Below are 24,477 nucleotides of genomic sequence, written 5' to 3' on the forward strand. Positions count from 1 at the left end.
CACTCATATGTGGAATCTAAAAAACAAAAACAAACAAACAAAAACAAAGCCTAAATACAGTACAGAAATAGACTCACAGACAGAGAATACAGATTTGTGGTTGCCAGGGGGGTGGAGGGTGGGAAGGGATAGACTGGGATTTCAAAATTGTAGAATAGATAAACAAGATTACACTGTATAGCACAGGGAAATATACACAAAATGTTATGATAACTCACAGAGAAAAAAATGTGACAGTGAGTGTGTATATGTCCATGAATGACTGAAAAATTGTGCTGAACACTGGAATTTGACACAACATTGTAATATGATTATAAATCAATAAAAAATGTTAAAAAAATTAAAAAAAATAAAAATAGACTGGAATATTTTTTGACAAAGTAAATAGGAATTTGTGTCAAATTTGAATCATAATGGTTAATAGGATTAAAAATATACTTAAAATTTTGCTAAATATTTTTCTAGAATAGGTTTCTTCAAATCCCTTATGATTTTTTAATTTTTAATTTTTTATCATCAGAAGAAAATTGCACTTAAAATTATTTTCTTTGTATAATGCAAATGTAAATACTTCACAATGCTTCAGAACTGACATTAATGACAAGATTGTTGGTTGCTATGTAGAAAATGTTACTTTTCCCTGATTGTTTCACCCTTTTCCCTTTCTATGACTTGTCAGTATTTCTTGTCGTATGAAATATAAATGAGAGAGGGTAGAGAGAGGGATTATAAGTAGTAATATATATCTTCTGGCTCCTATTTCTTTTACCCTCAAGCAAAGAACCTTGTGCTCTAAACTAGAGGAAACATTTCAAAGCAATCAAAACAAAGATACAGTGTTTTAAGAACTTGACTATAAATCTCAGTCCCCACACCCTTTTAAACTATAGACTCCGAGCGTTACTGCTTTAAAAAGTCTTTGGCTCTCATTTAGTGGTCCCCAGCCCTAGGTGATAGAGAATAGGATGGCCTTGAAAAAGTACATATGTTAGGGCTATTCTGTTGTCAAAGTGAAAGAGGGTGGGTGGCTGCTACTAGTATTTAATGGTTGGGGGCCATATTCATGAGCTTCTGCGCAATGAAGAGTTGGCCCCAGAGCACTGTTCTGTCTTTTGTGGATTTGTTAGAAGATGAGAGAAAATTTAGAGGAGAGAGTAATTTTGTTAAGCTGTGTATCCTGTATTTCTAGACATTTATATATTGTGTCATAAATAATGGAAGAATCAATGTTTGCTGAATTAGAGTTGTATTATCTCAAACCTTTTCATCTCTTAAGATTTTAAGTTTATTGGAAAAGTAGATTTACTGTGTCTTTGCTGATTGTATAATTCTTTTTCCTTCCTTTTTATCAAGAGCAAGTTGGATATTATTCTCGTAAATACATTGCTTACATGCAGTAATGGTAGTTATCCATATTAAATATCAGCTGTGGTATAATTAATTATTTGAATTTATTTTCTTCTTTTAAGAATTCAGGCCTTGTTAAAATGGGTCAGTGATTCTGCCAGAGTGGCTGCTATGAAAAGAAGTGGCAGGATGAGCTACATGGGCCCTAACTCTTCAACAATAGAGTATGGACTTTTGATGCCATCTCCTTCTCATTTGCACTGTGTAGCAGCGATTCTGTGGCACAGTTATGAACTGCTTGTAGAGTATGACTTACCAGCTCTGCTAGACCGAGAGCTCTTTGAGTAAGTATGGTTTGTGAAATCCTTTTTCCCCCCAGTACTAGATCACTTTAGGTTTTTACTTGATGAAACACATTTTACATGATTATTTGGATAAAAACAGTACTTTGAAAGTAGTAGTTAAGTATATAATCAGTAAAATTTTGGAATGAGATGCTACACAGATTTATTTATCTTCGTGTTTTAAGAAGCTGTATTAGTGTCACTGCTGCTTTTCCCACCTAAAATTGGAATGTTTAATGTCTGCTCCTGCAGTTGGTACTGTTTATTCTCATCTGCAAATTTACCCATTGGATCCTTTGTCTTTAATATGCATCTTTGGAGGAAAAGTATTAGCTAGAGAAATTGAAAGACTCTTTTAGACAGTTTTTATAATTGGTTTTTACCTCTTTCTAGATAGCCGTTATGATTGTTCTTTTGTAAATAGTTTCCACTTAAGCCACGTTTTTTCACCATACTCAGCTAAGGCTTTGCTGAGCTGACTGCCTGATAACTGCTAAATTTATAGCAAAATATAATATAATATTTATTTCTAAAAGGTTCCATGACTCATGAAAAGTTGGTCTTTTGGCCTCTCGTTTTGTCATTTTCATTATTTGGTCCTACTGGTTGGCATAATCGATTACTTACTAGTGAAACTCACTAATAGTTCTCAATTTGCAGACATGAATTGAAGCCATCAATCTTGTCAAATTCAGTCTAAATATTTCTTTCATATGATTTTTCATTGTTGATGTCATTTTTTGAGATCACACAGAGAATGATAGAATCATTTTGATATAGATCTCTTGGTTTTCTGTATTAATTTTACAAGTCTAATCTAACTTCCAATCTATTTAACAAAGTATATATCACAAGCAATTTTCTTGAAATACTATGTCATAATATTTAATGTGAAACTGTATAACTTTCATCAGGGTGATTTCTAGTAGAATTATTTGATAGTGAGGTCTTTCTAAAAATATGTATTGTTAACATGTAAATACATGTTGTTAACATGGTGTCTTTTATTCCCCTAGGCTGCTTTTTAATTGGTCCATGTCTCTTCCCTGCAATATGGTTTTGAAGAAAGCTGTTGACAGTCTACTTTGCTCGATGTGTCACATACACCCAAGTTATTTCTCTTTGCTCATGGGCTGGATGGGAATCACCCCTCCTCCAATGCAGTGTCACCACAGACTATCCATGACAGATGATAGCAAAAAGCAAGATCTTACTTCATCCTTAACAGATGACTCTAAAAATGCACAAGCACCTCTTGCACTAACTGAATCACATTTGGCGACCCTTGCTTCCTCTTCTCAATCTCCAGAAGCTATCAAACAATTATTGGACTCAGGTTTGCCTTCTCTTCTTGTGAGAAGTCTGGCTAGTTTCTGTTTCAGCCACATCTCTTACTCAGAAAGCATTGCTCAGTCAATAGATAATTCCCAAGACAAACTCAGGCGTCATCACATTCCACAACAATGTAATAAAATGCCTATCACAGCAGACCTGGTTGCTCCTGTTCTTAGGTTTTTGACAGAAGTTGGCAATAGCCATGTTATGAAAGACTGGCTCGGTGGGTCTGAAGTCAATCCACTTTGGACAGCACTTCTGTTTTTATTGTGTCACTCTGGGTCCACTTCTGGAGGACATAATTTAGGTGCACAACAGACCAGTGCAAGGTCAGCTTCTCTTTCCTCGGCTGCTACGACAGGATTGACTACTCAACAGAGGACAGCGATTGAGAATGCAACTGTTGCATTCTTTCTGCAGTGCATTTCCTGCCACCCTAATAATCAAAAGCTGATGGCCCAGGTAAGAGTAGGAAAGCTGGCATATATTGTAGGTGTCTTACTGTCTTTATATGCTCTCACACAGCATTCTTGAAATTGGTTAAGCAAGGGGCATGTATTAAGTCCAGGTGATGATGAAGTTTGAGGTTGGGTGCATTTAAGGATCCAAATTTAAACCAGAATTAAATTTAAGTACCGGTATCTCCTTCCTTCTCTTCTCATAAATCAGTTATTCTTTTTGGTGGGATAGAGGGCAAATTCATGGAGCTTCTAGCTACAAATCATATATTCCTCCTTTTTAAAAACTCTCCCAAGTAAAAAGAATGACATGTCAGCTGCTGGAACAGGATTGACCACTTGAAGGTGATCACTGAGTGCCTCATCTTCAGTGAGGCTTTGCATTTTGTGGTAACCAAGATGCTACAACTGTTGATTTGCTTCTAATGAAGCAGATATTAGACTAGGTTTCAGATAGGAGACTGCTGACAAATCACATTAAAAGCATGAAAGATCATTTTATTTTATTAAGCCCATGGGGCCAAAAATCTGAAAGCTGGAATTACCTCAAGAATAATTCTAGTTGCTTTTTGCCAGATTCTAATCCTTTCTGGCTGTTGTGATCTTCAACAAATTGTTTAAACTATTAAATGGTGATAGTAGTACCTGCCTTTCAAAAGATTATATTTTTGGAGAGAATTAAATACTATAATGTATATGAAGTACCTAACATAGAGCCTGTCAGAGACATGGTAGATCCCAGTACCTAGGAACCAGCTTCTCTTTTTACCCCCTTACTTGATAGTGCTTATTCAGGTGAAACTCTATTAATATCTGGAAGGATAGTTACCATGATTTTTAAAAAACACTGAATGATTTAAGAAGGTACTTTATTGTCTTAAGTAAGTAATTATTGTGAGACTGCTTAATGTGCCTAATTTGAAAGAGATGTTTCAATTAGCAATCTTAACCAAGTTCTTGAGTATAGATGTTTGAAAATTTGGCTTGTGTCTTTGATTAAGATGAAGCTTAATGCCTCATTGTTTTCTGGCCTAATTATCATCTCTTAATTTCTTTTAAGGCTTTGTTTCATACTTTTAATGTACTTTTTTTCAAGATTTTTATTGTAACCACATTGATATTGACTAAAATTAAAATTAACTTGGTTATTCTGGGTAGTTACTACGTGAAAGCACTGTAGTAATAACTTCTCTTATCCACAGAAATTTTTGTTGCACTTTTAGCTTTTTATCTACTTCTGTATTCATATATTTTAAAATGAAATAATATGTTCTTTAATTACTGGTTTGATGAATTCAAATACACTTCTTAATCCACATTTAGAATTTTGTCTTTATTCTTTAAAATATAAAGCTGCAAATAAATACCACATTTAACTTTTAAAATCTCTTACCTTGCTAGGTTCTCTGTGAACTATTTCAGACATCTCCTCAAAGGGGGAACCTTCCAACATCAGGGAACATTTCAGGGTTTGTACGTAGATTATTTTTGCAGTTGATGCTGGAGGATGAGAAAGTGACAATGTTTCTTCAGTCACCCTGCCCGGTAAGTATTTAACAATTAAATTAAATCTTAATGATAAGCTGTCTGTAAAGATGTTTTACATGTTCATATAAGAGCTTGCAGTTATCTGTAATAATTTCTGATATAGCACAGTGAAACTAGCACAACCTTTATACTTAATGATAGGACTTGAAAATCTCAGCTGACCTTCTCGGTCTAGAATAACCTATTTATACCTTGCCATGAATGGCATAATTTTTGTTTGATTGATTGGGGCAGAGGTAATTAGGTTTACTTATTTATTTATTTTTAGAGGAGTTAATGGGGACTAGGGACTGAACCCAGGACTTTGTGTATGCTAAGCATGTGCTCTACCACTTGAGCTACATTTCCTCCCCCCACCCCATGAATAATAAAATTTGACTTGGGCAGGGAAATGGCAGATTATTAGGTACAATCATGCTAATGCAAAAGTTGACCAACACATCACATAGCAGATGTTCCACATTTGAAGAAATATAAAATAATCTCTTTATATTCTGTATGCATTATTGAAGTTTTATTCTTTTATGCTTTTGAAATTGTTATATAATGGTATACATTTTAAAAAAATCAATTCTTGATTTCTTTTAAATTAATTTTCAGCTGTACAAAGGTAGAATTAATGCTACTAGCCATGTCATCCAGCATCCAATGTATGGAGCAGGCCACAAGTTCCGTACACTTCATTTGCCAGTCTCAACGACATTATCAGAAGTTCTTGACAGAGTATCAGGCAAGTCCAGACTTAAATACTCTTTATTCTTTAACTTTATCTTAGATACATGTGAAATTTTACCATTTTGTAGCTATTTTACTGCATTCACTCACTCAGCCACCATTTAATAACTGGAAAAGGTTAAGATAGCTTCACTGTTTGAAGCATGAGTAAGAAGCTGATGAAGTGCACAAAATGTACAGTATATTCCAGCACCAATATTTCTTCTGATGTGATGTATGTTATGTGTAGTAATGACAGAATGGGCAGTTGGGAAGTAGACAAGCTGTGGGAAGCCATTGATGGAGTTTTCTCTCGGTAAACCATCTGGCTGTTTTACGGTAGATGAATTACATTACAGCAGGTTGCATAACAGAATTCTAAGTACTAAGCATGTTCTAAATCTAGGGGAGATGTGAGTGGTCAGTAGGTAGAATTGACTGGTGACCTTATTGTTTATAACAGTGAAGAAAACAGAGAGAACGTCCCCCTAAGTTTCTTGCCTTTATTTCGAAAGCTCCGACAGTGCCTTTAAACAGGATAGAAATTATTAAAGTAAGAGTATGTTTTTGAAGTAGAATGCAAATTGACTGTGCTTAGTTTGAGTTTATTGCCTCTCAGAAATTCTAATCAGTGATGAATTCATTGAGCTTCTGCTATGTATAAGCACAGTAATTGGTTCTCGGGATGTAAAAGGGAGCAAGACACATATTTTGATGCTCAAAGTATTTATGATCTTATGTATGTTGTCGGATTAAAAAATAAACTGAAAATTTAAATGTTTGCATTCTGATTTAAATATAAATATGTTTCTATCTGTACACGTTAGAGAGGGTACCTGAAGTCTTTAAGCAATACTGATCACTGAAGGAGTATCTCAGAAAAAAACTGGCATTATTTGTTTATTAGTTGGAAATAGAAATCTGAACTTATAATAAAAGACTGAGTTGAGGAGATTTGGGAGTTGTTACCATACATAGATGGTAAGTTAAACCATATAAATGGATATGATCACTTCGAGAAAATAAAGTAGAAAAGATTCTTTACCAGTTTTAGTCACTACATCTAACACAAGTGAGTAAAATTGAATTCTTTCCTACACTTTTACAAGTTACACAGTAAAATGTTAGAGTATATTATAAATGTGTAAGCTTTTTTTCTTACTTGAAAATATCTACCTTACCTGTTCCAGCTAACCTTTTGTGAAAATTTGGTTTTACAAACTTTTTTCTAAATTTCAACTTTCCCAGACTCTTCCTTCTACAAGATGAAGAACAAATTTATAACTAATTAATTAATTAAAAGAAGGAAGGAAGTGGGGAAGAGTACTGAAATTCAGTTTTTGAGATTTCATACATTTAACTTGATAATGGGAAAGTGTACACATATTACAAAATAACTTGAAATTTAACAAATTTTTATTTTTCTTTACAAATACTGAGTTTATCTTCTGTTTAGTGTATTTGTGATCTTTAGCCATATTTTATAATGTATTAACTTGTGCATATGTATTTTATTAACATATTTGAAAACAAATAATCCAAAAAATTTTAGTCAGTTATTTTACCCACCTCCTATAGCATTTGACTATATTGCTTTCAAATAATAAAGTTTATTTGTCAGTGTTTTTCCTTTTACAAGTTTTATCATTGTTTTTAAGCAATTTGGTAATTATTAAGTAATATGCCTTATAGTTTTCTCAATGTTTCTTATGATTTGGGTTTTTGGACTTCCTTGAATCTGTGGATTTATAAATATCATCAAATTTAGAAGGTTTTTGGCTATTATTTTCCCAAATACATTCTGTCTCCCCATCACTCTCCTCTCTTTTTATATATCCTTGTCTTCATTTAAAGTGTGCAAGCTTTCATCTGTCATCTTAAATATATTGACCTGTTTATGTTGTTTTTCTTTTTTCTCCTTATTGTGGGGTGTGTGTTATTTCTTCTGTATTTGCCTTGAAAATTTTATTGGATGCCTGACAATGTGCTTTACTTTTCTGGGTCATGGTTATTTTTGTATTCTAATAAATATTTTTAATTTTTTTTGAGATATGGTTATATTACTTGAAAACAGTGTTACTTTTAGGGCCAGCTTTTAAGCTTTGTTAGGTGGGACCAGAGCAGCTTTTAATGTAGGGAAGAACTTACTGTGATGATGGAAATTTTTTATAAATCTACACTATCTGGTGCAGTAGCTTTTGAGCACATGAAATGTATCTGGTGAGACCAAGAAACTAAAGTTTTAATTTTAATGAACTTAATTTTAAATAGATACTGTATTGGATTAGTAATAGGGTACCACATTTGAAAACGGAGGTCTAAGGCTAATTTGGCCCTGCTGCTGAGGTAATGTCCTTCTGAAAACTATTAGGAATTCACTAGGGCATTGGGAATACTAGATATTTTCTAATCCTTATTTTAGAGCCTGGGGTTGTTCCCTTGCTACTTTTGAGAAGTATTTTCCTTGCCTTTAGGTGATTTCCTTGTATGTAATGCTTGTCAGTTTGCACTGCAGACTCAGAGGAGATCCTCTATAGATCTCTGTGGCTCTCTGTCTATGCTGATCTCTCCTCCTTGGAGTGTGCCATGTGAAGTGCAGCCAAAACTGCCTTTGTCTTCCTGGACTCCTAGCTCTGTATCCTCACCTTGTGTGGTACCTGGGTTGTCCTGAACTGTGGTCTGGGGAATTGCAGGAAGTAAGCTGGTGCAATCGTAGGGCTCACCACATTTATTTCCACACACTCAGGTGTCCTGTCCTGCCTCCTGATGCCCAGTATACTGAAAACCACTATATCATATGTTCTCCTAACTTTTAGTTATTTAAGGTAGGAGAATAAATCTGGTCTTTGTTATTTCATCTTGGCCAGAAGTGGAAATTCAAATCCGAACAATTTCAAACAAACTTGAGAAAAAATTTTTCTCAGTGATATCTTTTAGTATTTGAATGGTATTTATTGAGGTAACATTATATTAACACTATTTCTTGTTTTTTAAAATTTTTATTTAGTTAGAAAACTTAGGTAACACAGTAATATAAAAATAAAGAATGTAAATTCTTATCACCTAATGAGCTATGACTAGTTGTGTGAATTTTTTTTTCTTAAATATTTCCCTCTGACTTGTATAAGTATTTTTTGCCATTTTGGGTTGCTTTGTTGTTTCTGTGAGAAAGTAGAATGTATTGTTGCATTATGTATCTACAGTGGTCCCCCTTTATATGCAGATCATATGTTCTAAGACCCCCAGTGGATGCCTGAAGCCACAGACAGTAATGAACCCTGTATATACTATGTTTTTTTCCATCCATACATATTTATGATAAAGTTTTAATTTTAGGTGAGAACACAGTACGAGAGTAACAACAATAACTATTAATAAAATAGAACAGTTATAACAATATACTGTAGTAAAAGTTCAGTGAGTGTGTCCTCTCTCCCTCTTTCTCTCTGTCTCTCAAAATAATTTTATTATACTGTGCTTACCCTTCTTGTGATAAGAGATGATAAAATGCCTATGTGATAAAATGAAGTGAGGTGAATGACACAGGTGTTGTGACGTAGCGTTAGGCTACTTTAGATACTCTGACAGTACATCCAAAGGAAGACCAGAAGGAGGATCATCTGCCTTGGGTGATCCTTGCTGGGTTTTCCAGCCATGACGACTGACATCGATGATTGGATGTCAGGAGCAGATAGTGAGATAGTTGGGAATCCCAGGTGTGATGGAGCCAGTAGGCGTGAGATTTCATCATGATAGTCAGAACAGCAGGCAATTTAAAACTTATTAGTTGTTTATTTCTGGAATTTTTCATTTAGTATTTTCAGATCACAAGTAACTGAAACCGCAGAAATGAAACCGTAGATAAGAAGGAACTACTGTATTTACAGTGGTCAAATTTTTTTTTTTTAATAAGTATAGAAGCTGTCAAAAGGCAGTCATAGTTAGAAAGAAGTTCAAGAAATTGAGATTACTGGGATATTTTCAGATATTCAAAGAAAGCTACAAAATAGGAGATAATACAAAAGATACTGTTTTAAAATTTGATCATTTCACCTTTGTAACATTACAATAAAGCACCGGATCATAATTGTGTTAAGTTAGAAAAGTAAAAGAGAATCTGTATCAGTCATACCCACTTAGTGAAAAACGTTCTTAATATCAAAACAGTTTATCCAGCTTTTTGGGTTTCTTAATGGTTAAATCAGATCATTTGTTTCATGGTTTATAATAGCATGTGATATTCAAGGAATTAAAGAAAATATTAATTATGAGAGTTACAACAATCTGTGAAAGTCCTTAGTATTCATTCTTGAAGTACTGGTAAAACATATTACTTTGTTATCTAAGATTCCTAACTAAAAACAACAAAACCAGAAATCTCTGTTACTTAAATTTGTTCCTTTATACCACCATTTGTAGAATAAGTTCTAATGTAATGCTTTAGGGTGAGTACTGAGCTTGAATTCCATATTGCCCTTTACAGATTGTATCAGTAACCTTGCGAAGGCTATTTCCTTATTTGAAAACAGTATGCTTTCTTGATATACATGTTGTGAGAACCGAAAAAGATGTAGGTAGCAGGCAAATTGAGCTATGTGTAAAATAAAGCAAATGTTTTTGGTAATGGTTTTTACTGCCTCTAGAGGTGGTACTATTGTAATATGTAATATTTTCTAGAGATTGGAATTTAAGTATCCTGGCTTAAATTAATAAGCTCTCTCATCTCATCGATAAAATCAGCAAGAATGGAATGTCAGACTTCCCCTTATAACATTTCTTCAAAATTCACTTACGTTGCCTTTTTACTAGTGGTGATATAATCTTGTGTAATTATCCCCTAAGATATTCATTGCTTCCCTTCTTAATGATTTTGAAAAGCAATGTATTTTATGTAAAATTTTCTTATAGATACACCAAGTATCACTGCTAAACTAATTAGTGAACAAAAAGATGACAAAGAAAAGAAGAACCATGAAGAGAAGGAAAAAGTCAAGGCAGAAAATGGATTTCAGGACAATTACAGTGTTGTTGTTGCTTCAGGTATACTTTCTTTTTTTCTCTATAATCTTGATTTTGTTTAGGTTTCTATAAAATGTAACAATTTATATTTACAGGAACTTCATGTAATAAAAAGTATTAATGTAAAAAAGCTGGTGTGATGATGTCTTAATATTACTTATTACTCAACTGTTGCACCAGAAATCCATTACTCTTTGGCACTGGAATTATTAAACTCATTTTATGCTCACCATATTTCATCAGATATGGAATATGTGTAAATCATTTAGATGTTCCACTTCAGCTTGACAGTTTACAGACGGTTATACTCTTACAAGTCCCCTAAGTGTTAAGGAATTTTTCTATAACCTTGTTTTTTAAAAAAAAAAAAGCTAAATGAAAAAGTATTCACTAGTTTTCGCTTATGACGTTGTGTTCATTACATAAATTAGAAAATAAAAATAAAAGAAAATTGGTTGAAAGATGAGTTTTTACTATTAGGTGCAGGAAGAAGGAAAAAATGGCCTAGATAAGTTATGATTTTGGAGGATATTTTCCTTAACAAAATTCTTAGTTCAGAAGAGAAGGCTCAGCCTAGATTACCTTACTCCTCAAATAGGAGACCTTTGTATTGGTTTAATCTATCCTACTCGGAGAAAAATTAAGAACATAGGATTTCCTAGACATATTTGCACAAAACTACTTTCTAGTAAATGGACAGTTATCTCTACATATCTCAGAGATATAGGAGTTAATAATATTTATACTTTCTTGAAAAGTAATTACAAATGCAAAGTTATTCATGTAGTATAATGAATGACAAATAGAATCAATAGATCAGATTTTTGTTTGTTTGTTTGTTAATAGACTTTTTTTTTTTTTTAAGGCAGTTCAGGTTCTCAGCAGAATTGAGCAGATAATACAGAGAGTTCCCACAAAGCCCTCCCCACCCACACATATATACTCCCCTACCCTCAACATTCCTCATCAGTGTGGCACATTTGGTACAATCGATGACCCAACGTGTACACATTATTATCAACCAAAGTCCATAGTTAGGGTTCACTCTTGATGTTGTATATTCTATGGGTTTTGACAAATGCATGATGACCTGTAGCCACCACTATAGTATCATACAGAATAATTTCATTGCCGTAAAAATCCCTTGTATTCCATCTATTCATCTATTTAAATGAGAAGCAGCATTTCTATCTTTTGGCATTAGTTAGGAATACGGCACTTCAGTAATATATTGTAGGAATACACCTTTACTTCATTAATGTGTTGGCTTTATAGACTCTTAGGGAATTTTTTTTCTTTTAGGATTGAAATCCCAATCTAAACGTGCTGTGTCAGCTACACCACCTCGCCCACCATCCAGGAGAGGGAGGACGATGCCCGATAAAATAGGAAATGCTTCCTCAGGAGCAGAGGCCGCCAACAAAATAATTACCGTCCCTGTGTTTCACCTGTTTCACAAACTCTTGGCCGGTAATGTTCACAATGATAAAACATATAAGATATTTTAATAATCTTACAACTGTATAAATCAGATGTGTAATCACCAGAGTCATGTTTAATCAGGTGCCATTGATGAGATAAATAATTTAGTGAGAATTTGTCCATACAACTCCCTGCAAGAGAAAGTGAGAACAAAATAGGGAATAACCTGTTTTATATCCTTTTTGACACTATAATGTTGTCTTTTTAAACTTTAGTAGCTTTCTAAATTTTGTTATGAATGTGCCATAGAATGATCAGTAATTAATATTTTAGTGAGTTCATGACAAATTATATAGGATGCAGTGTGAGGCAAAATTTAAAGAACTAGTTCTCAAAGTGGAATTCTTAGATGTACCACTGATCGTTAAGGTTCCTCTCCACCTAAAACAAATTCTTTGACCAGCATACTTTCCATTGGTTAAGGGAATGTCAGTTTTTGTGCGTTATCATTATAATCAAATTGCTACTTGACTTTGATTTTCCTTCTTAACTTTACATTGTTGAATTATAGCAGAGATCAGTAAACTGGTTGGTGGACTGGATGCGTCGTTTTGTAAAGAAGTTTTATAAGAATACCGCTGTGCTCATTACTTTCCGTACCGTTCAGAGCTGTCACGTGCTACAGTAGAGTTAGTGTTTGCAGCAGAGACCTTATGGCCTCCGTAGCTTGAAGTATTTATTATCTGGCCTTTTATGGAAAAGATTTGCCAACCGCACATTTATGAAAGTGGTTCTTTTTTTTTTTTAATTCATCATGGCTCAGAAGATCTTGGTGGGATTTGGTTAGCAACTATTTAACATTTTGTATAGACATTATTGTTCACACGTCAGAAATAGATTTAAGTTTTGAACTTTCCATGAGCTGTTTTTAAATTGTTTTGAAATCAGTGTCAAAATCAGACTCTTACCTGTAATTTAGTAAAAGCATTAAGTAATTGAATCAAATCAAGTAAATGTCTCCCACTTGAATTCTAAATTTAACTTTGTTATGTCACTTTTAGGCCAACCATTACCAGCTGAAATGACACTTGCCCAACTTTTAACTCTCCTATATGACCGAAAACTTCCTCAAGGTTATCGTTCAATAGATCTGACTGTTAAATTGGGATCAAGAGTTATTACAGACCCAAGTCTGTCAAAAACAGACTCTTTTAAAAGACTACACCCTGAAAAAGGTATGTGTATGATACTTGTTTAAAATTACAGTTTGTAGTCTGAGCAGGCAAGGGTTTCTATAGCTGATGACTTAATTTATATTTTTATTACATCAACTTAATGAGATTCTTTTTACTCTATGACTGAGTTATTTTGTAAATATAGAAAATTGCCATTATTTCCATTAGAAATTATTCTTAATTCCTTATGTATCATCACTTATTTTATGGCCCATATGCTTTAATTTCTAACATTTCTCTATGAGCCATGGGAATTGTTCATAATTTTATAATCAAAGTGAAAACCCCAATTTAGAATTCCAGTTTACTGATAATTTATACTGAGTGTTATTTCATGCTCATAAATTATTTTTTCTCGAAGAAAAGTAGGATTATATATGTCTTACCTTTTTACTTTTACATGTTCAATTCAGTATTTCTAAATGTGCATTTTTATTGCCTATTTTTTATATGGATATAACAAAATTTATCTTTTTATCAACTGCTGAAACATTCTGATTTTTCCAGTTTTTCACTACTATAAATGGTAATTAAGCAGGGTTTTCATAGTGTGGGATACGATGTTATCTCATTTATGTTCAGTTTTTCTCATGATTAAAGTTCAGTGTTTATTTATTAGCCTTTTGTATTCTTTACTAAATTTTAATATGTTTCCTTTACACAAATTTTCAGTAGGATTATTTGTCTATTTTATGTTCATAGGGTCTGGCTATGTGTGAGCATAACTTGGTTTTCCTCTGTGAATGATTCAAAGTTAAACCTGTGTGGTGCAACTTTCAGTTTTCAGTAAGAAAAGTCTTTGTCATTGTTCAGTTTTTCCTAATTGGATACTTTAGAGTGTACATATATTAGTATTTTCTGCAAGTCTCTGATGTCTTACTTATTTGCCCTAAATAAAGGACAGTACTTCTCAAATTTCAGTATTCTTATAAATCATAAAAATGCCGATACCTATTCAGTAGGTCTTGAGTGGGACCTGAGAGATTCCACATTTCAAAAGCTCTCAGGCTGATGCTGACACTTACTGGTCTAGGACCGTACTTTGAGTAGCCAGACTCTAGGGAGCAATATTAGAAGTCATTTAAAAACATTTTTGTAGCGCCTAGCCTTAAAGTAGTTATATCTGAATAACTTAAGATTATTACACTCTTCTGCTGAGTAGAGAGATGACAACAATATCTGCTCTATAAATGAAAATGTGTTGTAAAAATACGTCCTCTCTAAGCTGTTATTTGCAATTTATTCTTCTAGATCATGGAGATTTACTTGGTAGTTGTCCTGATGATGAGGCCCTCACTCCAAGTGATGAATGTATGGATGGAATATTGGATGAATCTTTACTTGAAACCTGTCCCATTCAGTCACCATTACAAGTCTTTGCAGGAATGGGTGGACTGGCTCTTATTGCAGAAAGACTACCCATGCTATATCCAGAAGTAATTCAACAGGTAAGATAAGATTCCTGATTGACTATATCATTACATGGTGAAGAATTTTCCTTCTTTTTTTTTTGGTTTGTGTTTACCTTAATCTTTTTGGAAGTACCCTTTCCTTTATAGTCTTCTGAGTACTGTTTAAATCTTTCAAAGCTCAGCCTATACAGAGCTTTGTGAGAATTAGTTGATACTGAAGAAATGTTGAAGACCAAGCACATTTGCTAAAGTCATCACACTGTAGCACTTAACTTTAATTTATAGTTGTCACACTGTAACATTTTTGTTTCTGTGCTTCTCTTTAAGGTGTGATTAATTATGGATATTCCTGGAAATGGAAGAGTAAAATAGTTGTGTATACTTCTACCCGAATAACATTATTGCTTAATTTTTATTTCTTTTTAGGTGCCATTTCCATTTTAAGTAGTTTTAAAAACATTAATTTAACCTCTTCATCTGTTCATTAATGTTACTGTTATTGAGGTGTGTACTTTTCAGTGTTCTTTTATTTATGGGGGGGAATGTCATGCATGGAGAGTTGTAAATACCAAGCTTTTTATTTTTGTTGAATGAAGTAGGGGGATTATTGTATCTAATTTTATGTACTCTGTGTGTGTGTGTGTGTGTGTGTGTGTATGTGTGTGTTTGTGTATGTGTGTGTGTGTACATGTATATATCTGTATATGCCTGCAACTAATGGCTGCTATAACAGAGTGCCAGAAACTGGGTGGCTTCAAACAACAGAAACTTATTTTCTTACAGTTCAGGAAGCTGTAAGTCTGAAATAAAGGTGTTAAGCTAGAGCCATGCTCACTGTGAAGGCTCTAGGGGAGAATCCTTCCTTGCTTCTTCTTAGCTACTAATTTGCTGGCAGTTAGTGGCATTCATTGGCCTATAGCAGCATCACTCCAGTTTCTGCCTGCATTTTCACATGGCTATCTTCTTTCTGTGTATATGTGTGTCTCTGCATCTCCCTCCTTTTATAAGTACACCATTTATTGGATTTAGGATCCACCCTATTTCCAGATAAGCTCACATTCACAGGTACTGGGGATTAGGACTCAAGCACATCTTTGAGGGGGTATACAGTTCAGTCCACAATAATATCTATTCTGTAAATGGTTATTGCTTACCTGCTAGTCAAAGAACTCTTATGATATTTTAATTTTAAGGTGATATAATCATGATAGGAAGTGACTGTCATAGAAAAATATGAGTAAAATTTTATTTCTTTATAGAAAATGTAATGACATAGCTAAAAGTTTGAAATGGAAAAGACACCAACATTCTCAAGATTATGCTCAATGAAAATGACTTTCCTAATTCAGTATTCAGTATGATTCCTTATATTGATTGGTACCTGGAAATTGGGTGCTGCTGTAAAAACACCTAAAAGTGTATAAGTGACTTTAGAATTGGGTAATTGTCAGAGTATGAAAGAAGTTTGAGCATGATAAAAAGAAGTCGAGATTGTCTTGAACAGACAGTAGAAATATGGATCTTAAAACCTCTGCCTGTGAGGGCCCAGGAGAAAGTAAGGATCACGGTAGAGAAAACCTATGTATCTTAGAGAATACCTAAATTGTCTTAAGCAGAGTGTTGGTAGAAATATGGATGTTAAAAGTGCTAATGGTGCAGCTTAGAAGGAAATGAGGAATATGTTATTAGAAACTGTGGGGAAAAAAAAAAGATCCGTGTCTTTTAGTGGCAGAAATCTTAGCTTATTTGTGTCCTGGATGTGGAAGGCAGCACTTGGAAGTGATGAACGTGGTTAGCTAGCTGTAATTCCAAGCTGAGTATGAAGATACCTGTTTTCTTTCTGGTGCTTATAATAAAATGTGAGAAGAAAGAGATAAATTGAAGGAGGAAGTATTAAGCAACAAGCAACCAGAGCTTGACAATTTAGGAAATTTTCAACCTATCCAGATTGCAAAAGATGCTAAAATTAGAGAATCACTGTCGGAAAAGCATGCTCTAGAGAAAAAGCCAAGGATGTGGCTATTCAACTTTTGTTGGTACCTCAGAAAAATCAAGATGTTAGAGCATTCAGTCATACAGAGGGCTGTTTGAAGATATAAGGCATAATATCTATAGATCTCGGCCATCTGAACAGAAGCCAGCAGTAGAGAAAGTTATGTGATAGTGGTAGCAAAGTCAAAGGAGAGGATGTGACTGTGCAAACAGAGGTTCAAATGAAGCAGCCAAAAGCCAAGAAATGTGAACAGACTCTAGAAGCTGGAAAGCACAAGGAACTGATACTCCCTGAGAGCTTCTATAAGGACCGCTTGATATTTAGGGTCAAAAGCTTTGATTCTAGCTCCCTGAGACCCTTTTTGGATTTCTGACCTCTGGCTTTTTTAGGATAATAAATCTGTGTTGTGTTAAGTCACTGTTTTATGGTGATGTATTATATAGCAAAGTATACAGGGAAATCAGTAACAAATTTCGGTCTATACTTCCTTATGATGTTTTTGTCTGGGTTTGGTATCCGAGTAATACTGTCTTATAGAATGGGTTGGATATTCCTAATATGTCATATTAAGAAAATTGTTAGATGGATTTTTTTTGATAGATTAGAAATGACAGATTACAAAATTAGTGATATGGAAGATGCACCCAAAGAAATCATCCAACCAAAGCATAGAATGTATAAGGAATGAAAAGAGTACACATATATGGACACATATCTAGAAGTGAAAAATTCTAACATGAATTGATGGTTGCAGAAAAAGAGTGGATTGAAACAAGAACAGAAGCAATACTGAAAATTTCCAAAACTGATATAAAACCTCAATTCAAAATTCAAGAAACTTTCTAAACCCCAAGCAGGATATCCACGCCTAGGAACATTGAGATAAACTGCTAAAAAAAAAACAGAAACAAAGAGAAAAGCTTAAAACCAGCCCCCAAGAAGTAACCCATAACTTTCTTAACAATCACACTGACAACTAACCTTTCAACAGAAACCTTGGGAGCCAGGGATTTACATCTTTGAAGTGTAAAAGGAAACAAAAAAGTGCCATTCTAGCATTTTATATATACCCAGTGAAGAGAACTTTGTACAATTCCCTCAACCACCACTTCTCTTTCCATAAGAGGTAAATTGATAATGGTAGACTAACAGGTATAGGATTAACTCTCTTGTGTATATAATTATAAACTCTGGACAGCCTATTTAAAAAAAAAAAACAACTGTTCAGAGGCTCTGGAGAGTGACCAAAAGCAGGCAGATATTGATTGGAGAGGATTTAAACACAGAAAGAATGAAACTACATTGGGTGAGATGAGTGTGTACATGACTTTTCTCCTGAGAATACTCCTCAGTCTGTGTGGGATGGGTCACGTAGATCTCAAGCAAAAGCTACAGAGGAGTTTGGTTCATTCATGCTGGCTGGAAATTAAATGGGAAGGAATTCAGAAAGGAGAGAGCCACAGATAGGGGAGGTCTAAATTCTGCACATTAATTCCTACATAGCTGTAGCTGGATCCTGAATTACTGGAGGTGAGCAAGAGCTAGAAGGCTGAAAGAGCTTTCCAGAGATTTCAGCTTCTGTCCATCATGAAGAAGACAGACTTTGCAGTTCTATTCCTTCCAAATTAGAGCTAAAAATCTTGGCTTTTCCATTGGAACTGCAAGTGAGCCACACATTAAGAGTAAGGGTGACATTCTAGTAATAAAGGATTCACTTGAAGAATAAGGGCAAAAACCAAAATAGGCCCTCCTGATAAATTACAGAAGCCTCTATAAGTTCAAGGGGACCCAGTGATAATTTAACTATCTTCTAAAATAAAACTGAACACACTCCAGAGTGTGTTATAGAATTAAGAGTTAGGGGGCGAGGATATAGCTCAGTGGTAGAGTGCCTGTTCAGCATGCATGAGGTCATGGGTTCAGTCCCAAGTACCTCCATTAAAAAATAAATAAATAAACCTAGTTACTCCCCTTAAAAATAATTTTTTAAAAAAGTTAAAAAAAATTAAGTTACTACATCTTATCAACAAGATATAATAAAACAATTACTAGAAATGCAAAGAAACAAGAAAATGTCACCTGTAGTTAACAGTAAAGTAAATCAGTGAACAGATCTTATTCACATTTTGCCAGTTGTCCCACTAATGTTCTTAGAGACAAAAGGGAAAAAACTCAGTTTCCTTTTGCATGCGATGAGGGAGATGGTGGTCAGAAATTCAGTTCAGGATCATATATTGCATTTAGTTGCCTCTTTAGTCTCCTTTAATCTGTAACAACTCTGTTACCTTTATTTGTAATTTATGACCCTAACATTTGGAAAAGTATATGTAGGCTACAAATTTTGTCTGTATGTGTAATCACATAGATACATGTGTCTATTCTTGTTTTTCCTAGATTTGTTTGCTTGTAGGGCATGAAATCAGATTCCCCCCCAGCAATGTGTGCATACCTGTGTCCCGTATCTTCTTTTTTAAATAACTGTTTCCACTAAAAGAAATCAGTGCCCCTTGAATAAATTCTAGCACTGGAGCAGAGAATGTACAGGATGAGCCCAGATACAGAAGCCTGCTTTAAGGAGGTCCCACTGACCAAATCTGAGTCTACTTGAGCATTAAATAAAATGATTGTAATAGATTATAACCTATAGAGTAAAATTAGGATCCATACTGATATAAGTTACTAAATGAATGAATAAATAGAGAAGAAAATGTTTTTGCTTACAGTTCATTGCCAACTAACAAATGTAGAAGGAATGGTAAAATTAGGAAAATCACCATCTCGCCACCATTATAATAATTATTATTTAAGGCAAGCATTATAAAAATCCTAATTCTAATGGATAAAGTGTAAAACAGATATTTATGTCTCAAAGAATCTGTCTACTGATACTTAATTACAAAGGGAAAAGTATTAACCTTTAAAGTAGAGATACTTGGCATGTAACTCATTTTTAAAAATCTGTCCCTTTATTGATTTTTTATATTCTTGTATTTTAAAGAGATCATTTGAATTTGAGTCTTTAATTTGAAACTGATGTTGAAACAAACAAAGAGTCAAACAAAATGTTTTTTCTTTAGGTGAGTGCTCCAGTTGTAACATCTACCACTCAGGAAAAGCCAAAAGATAGTGATCAGTTTGAATGGGTGACTATTGAACAGTCGGGGGAATTAGTTTATGAAGCACCAGAAACCATTGCAGCTGAACCTCCACCTATCAAGTCAGCAGTACAGACCATGTCTCCCATACCTGCCCATTCTTTGGCTGCTTTTGGATTATTTCTTCGTCTTCCGGGCTATGCTGAAGTGCTACTGAAAGAGAGAAAACATGCCCAATGCCTTCTTCGCTTGGTATTGGGAGTGACAGATGATGGAGAAGGAAGTAAGTGTTTAGTGTTATTGGTGAAATTTAACATAGGTATGTTGTGTAAAAGTTACTTAGATCATTGCCTATTAGGCATCATTTATTTCTTTAGTAATTTAGCTCCTAAATGATTTGTTATTGGCTCCTTAGTTCCAATACTTGACATAATAAATTCTAAAGAATCTTCATTTTCACTTTTTTATTCATTCAGAAAGTATTTATTGAGTGTTTACAAAACTGCCAGGCATCATTGGAGGCATTTAAAGATGAAGCAGGTATTTAAATCCTGACCTCAAGTAGCTAATGTCCTCCAGTAATAACAATGAGGAATCCCTGTACATACATAAACTTAACAAGTTATAAAAATTGCAGTATTATGGAGGATCACAGGTGTGAGATTATTTTCTTACTACCCAGCAATGTGAATAAAGTAGTATTGTTTTTAGTGGGGCCTTGAAGGATATAGTCAATGTAGGTTGCGAATGAGTTACTTCAGAATGTAGGAATTATTTGGGTAGTGTTTACATGCTCATGTTATATAAGAGGGGATAGATTTGCTGATGAAATTTGCATAAAGCAGCACTGAGAGCTCATTTTAAAAGCTATTACTGAAAGCAGCTGGAGGGAAAGGCTTCGTAAGAACTTCAGATTTTATTCTGAATAGCAATGAAGATTTGTTAAAATATGTTAAGTGAAGTAATGATGTGATGACAATGTTTTTTAACAATTCTTCAGAAATCTGGTAGTAGTATTTAAAGAGAACAGAATGAGGAAAATAGTATAAAAATTTATTACTGAATAATGTATTTTATAATATAATAGTAATAATAGAGAATAATAATGAAAGATATGGTGATTATTTCCATTGGACTGGCAGTTTTTTTGTTAATAGAAGGAAACAAAGAAAAATCATAGTTAGGGTGGCCTACCAAGTATATTTTCACTTGGTTTGCCTCTAATTCTTTAATCAGTGACCATGACATTTGAGAATTAATATTTTTATGTTAAAATCATATGGTTTTGATTAGAGGTGAAGCCTGTCACATGCCATTTAGAATTAATACACTGTTAAACCCTGTACAACAAAGTATATTTAATCCAATAAAATTATATTAATTTATTTGTGGACCCTGTAACTCTAAGGCTGTTGAGTATTCAATGTATATACTTTTTCTCTTGTATTTTTGTATTGATGGAATTCTTCAAAAATGTTGACCTAATTTTAAAAGTTTTTATAATAATTGATATTAAATTACAGTGCCTATATGCTAAATAAATCCTGGTTGGTGTCATATGTCGATTGTATATACTTATTTTAGTAGATGAGAAATTTCTGAATGCTTGATCTAGTATTTTAAAGTAGCTAGAGGGATAAGAACCATGGTATTTTAGGACTCTTATTACAAGACAATAGGTATAAATACTAAAACAGAAAAGGAAAAAGAATTGACTTAGGCCATTTCATATCATTTCTAATGAATATGCAGTGAATGTTTACTAAAAAGCATACTTCTCATATCCCTTTCTGCAGTAATTGTCTCATCCCTATTCATGTAGTAGTATTTTTTTGATTTGTTTTGTTTCTTACATTTAATGCTCCTCTCTAGCTAGAACATAGTAGAAAACTTAGTGTAAACAAAACAAAATAGTTTCACTCTTTCATTATGTGCATGGTTGAAATGACTTCTCAGGCTATTACTATTCTGTTTTCTTTTTATGGTATTATTTTGTGGTTGTTTTCTAATAAATCTAATGATACAATTTTATATTATGTTATCATTATAAATTTGTGGCTTGTTGTTACTTATTGTGTTTTAAATATTTTTAATTTTGAGATCTCTTCTTTTAATCTAGGTCATATCCTGCAATCTCCATCAGCCAATGTGCTCCCAACCCTTCCTTTCCATGTCCTTCGTAGCTTGTTTAGCAGTACACCTTTGACAACTGATGATGGTGTGCTTCTACGGAGGATGGCATTGGAAATTGGAGCACTACACCTCATTCTTGTCTGTCTGTCTGCTCTAAGCCACCATGCCCCACGAGTTCCAAACTCTAGCCTCAATCAAACAGAGGTAGGTTAAGTTTTAATTCTTTAAATTATGAAAAACTAAATCAAATTCATGAAATACAGATGTGCTTATTTCTAAAGTAATTAATACTTCAGAGGCTATGTTCTTTTTATGCCACTAAAACAAAGGATATTTAAATGAGAAATAATGAGCTAATTATTCTCTTCTTTGTTACGCTCTTTCAGAAAGCTTTAAGTTATCCCAGCTACTTGAAAAACAAAATAGATTTTATAGCTTAATAAGCTTTTCCATTTACCAGGGTATGCTGAATTTATACTCTAATCCCTTTTCCCTTCCTTTCTTGAACTTTAGAGAATCATACTATTGAATGGTAGGTTCTAGCCAGTACAGTAAGACAAGGAAAAAAGAAAGAGAGAAAAATTAACTCTGATCATTTTGAGATAATTTGATTGTGTTTATAGAAATTCCAAAAATAACTAATGGCTTAAGTGACTTTAATGAGAATATGATATGCAGGTTTAATATATAAAAATTAAGTTATTTCTGTATACCAGCAACAAACAAAATGAGCTTTTTAAAGATGTCTTTTAGAATAGCATCAAAAAATGGAAAATATCTATGAATAAATCTATCTGAAAAATATGTTCAAGACCTCTTCGTAAAATAACATAAAAATTTCTTAAAAGACACTTACTAAAATAAATTCAATAAACTGAAGTCTCTGTCCATGTTTACCTCTCATGGAGTAGAAAATACAACAGTTCATTAATATTTCTTCCCAAACTGTTCCTTTAATTTGATGGAATTCTGGGTTTATGTTGAAGGAAATTGACAAGTCTATTGCAAAATCTATTCAGAAACTCAAAAGAGTCAAGGATAGCCAAGGCAGTTTCAAAAAGAACAATGTATATAGCATTCTCAACGTATTGAAACTTACTATTAAGCCATGGTATTTGTACAAGGATAGATAGAAGCCCAGCAAACAAAAGAGACTCAAGTCCACATATATATGGTTATCTGGTAATATGACAACAGTGACTACAGCATAATGGAGTAAGTATAGTCTTGCCAGTTAATGGTGGTACGGTCAGTTAAATAGCCATATGGAACAAAAATGAATCTTTAGACCCTACTGTACTCTATATGCAAAATTCTAACTGGATAATAAATCTAAATGTATATAATGTGTACAAAATATACCAATACCGTTTTACCAAAAAAGATAGATACCTTTATGATCTCAGAATGGACAAAGATTTCTTGAACAAGATACAAAGAAAGCACTAGCCCATATGGGGAAAAAGTGGAAAACAGCAACTACATTAAAATCAAGAACTTGTCATTAACAACACTATTTAAGAGAGTGAAAGGGGAAGCCACAGAATGGGAGACTATATTTGTGTATATCTGAACTTATCAGTTATCCAGAATATTTACAGAGCTTCAAAAATTCCAAAAGGAAAAAGCAAACAATGAAATAGAAAAATACTAGATGAAAAGCTAGAGTGGGCACTTCACCAGAAGAGGCTGCCTAAATATCCAATAAATGTACAAAGGTGATCTGTTGCTTTAGTTACCAGAAAAGTACAACTGAAAACCTTTAATACACTAAGTACACATCCATCAGAATGTGTAATACTTCAAAAATAATAATACCAAATGTTTTCCCATCATTTGTAGTAATATAAAGACAATAGGATGAGTAAATAAATAATGTAAGAGCAACAGAGTGGGTAAATAAGTTGCAGTCTACTAGTAATGGAATACTATAAGGTAATGAAAGTAAACAGCTACAGCCAACTACATATAATAGGACTAATGGATTTTACAAGCACAACTAAAATGCTAGACATAAAAGAATATATACATCATGATTCCATTTATATGATGTACAAAAATTAAAATAAATATAGTGACTACAGTTTCATGTTTAGGTGGTGAAATTATAAAGAAAAGGAAGGAAGGAAGGAAATAATGAGTATGAAAATCAGGATTATAGTTAGCTTTGTAAAGGAATGAGGGTGTGAGAAGAAGGGCAGTTTCTTGCATGCAATGATTTAATTCTTGACCCGCATGGTTAAATAAATTATTTGCAGTTCATTAAGCTTTATGCATTTGTTTTATGTCCTTTCTGTAAATATGTTATACTTCGTATTTAAAATTTTTTTTTAAATAAATAGCTGTTTTTGTCAATAACCTTAATTATTCTACTGTTAGATATGTGGTAATGAAATTTTCATGATTTCTTTAGCAGTTTATC

General features: G+C 33.5%; 1 protein-coding gene across 11 annotated transcripts in view; it reads left to right on the forward strand.

Moving 5' to 3' along the window:
- The window catches only part of BIRC6 (baculoviral IAP repeat containing 6), a 197,178-nt gene that overhangs the window by 118,880 nt on the left and 53,821 nt on the right, over nt 1–24,477 (forward strand). For all 11 annotated transcript variants that reach the window (XR_012511857.1, XM_074378695.1, XM_074378697.1 and 8 more), the window contains 10 exons: nt 1,470–1,691; nt 2,708–3,488; nt 4,886–5,029; nt 5,633–5,762; nt 10,655–10,786; nt 12,068–12,235; nt 13,249–13,422; nt 14,674–14,870; nt 19,905–20,205; nt 22,042–22,259. Coding sequence is in view for 10 of the 11 variants with exons in the window: in XM_074378695.1 (XP_074234796.1) it covers nt 1,470–1,691; nt 2,708–3,488; nt 4,886–5,029; nt 5,633–5,762; nt 10,655–10,786; nt 12,068–12,235; nt 13,249–13,422; nt 14,674–14,870; nt 19,905–20,205; nt 22,042–22,259 (2,467 nt within the window). In the remaining variant the exon portion in view is untranslated. The remainder of the gene's footprint in view (nt 1–1,469; nt 1,692–2,707; nt 3,489–4,885; nt 5,030–5,632; nt 5,763–10,654; nt 10,787–12,067; nt 12,236–13,248; nt 13,423–14,673; nt 14,871–19,904; nt 20,206–22,041; nt 22,260–24,477) is intronic.

The sequence above is a fragment of the Camelus bactrianus genome, chromosome 15 (genome assembly GCF_048773025.1).
Source record: "Camelus bactrianus isolate YW-2024 breed Bactrian camel chromosome 15, ASM4877302v1, whole genome shotgun sequence".
Classification (NCBI taxonomy): Eukaryota; Metazoa; Chordata; class Mammalia; order Artiodactyla; family Camelidae; genus Camelus; species Camelus bactrianus.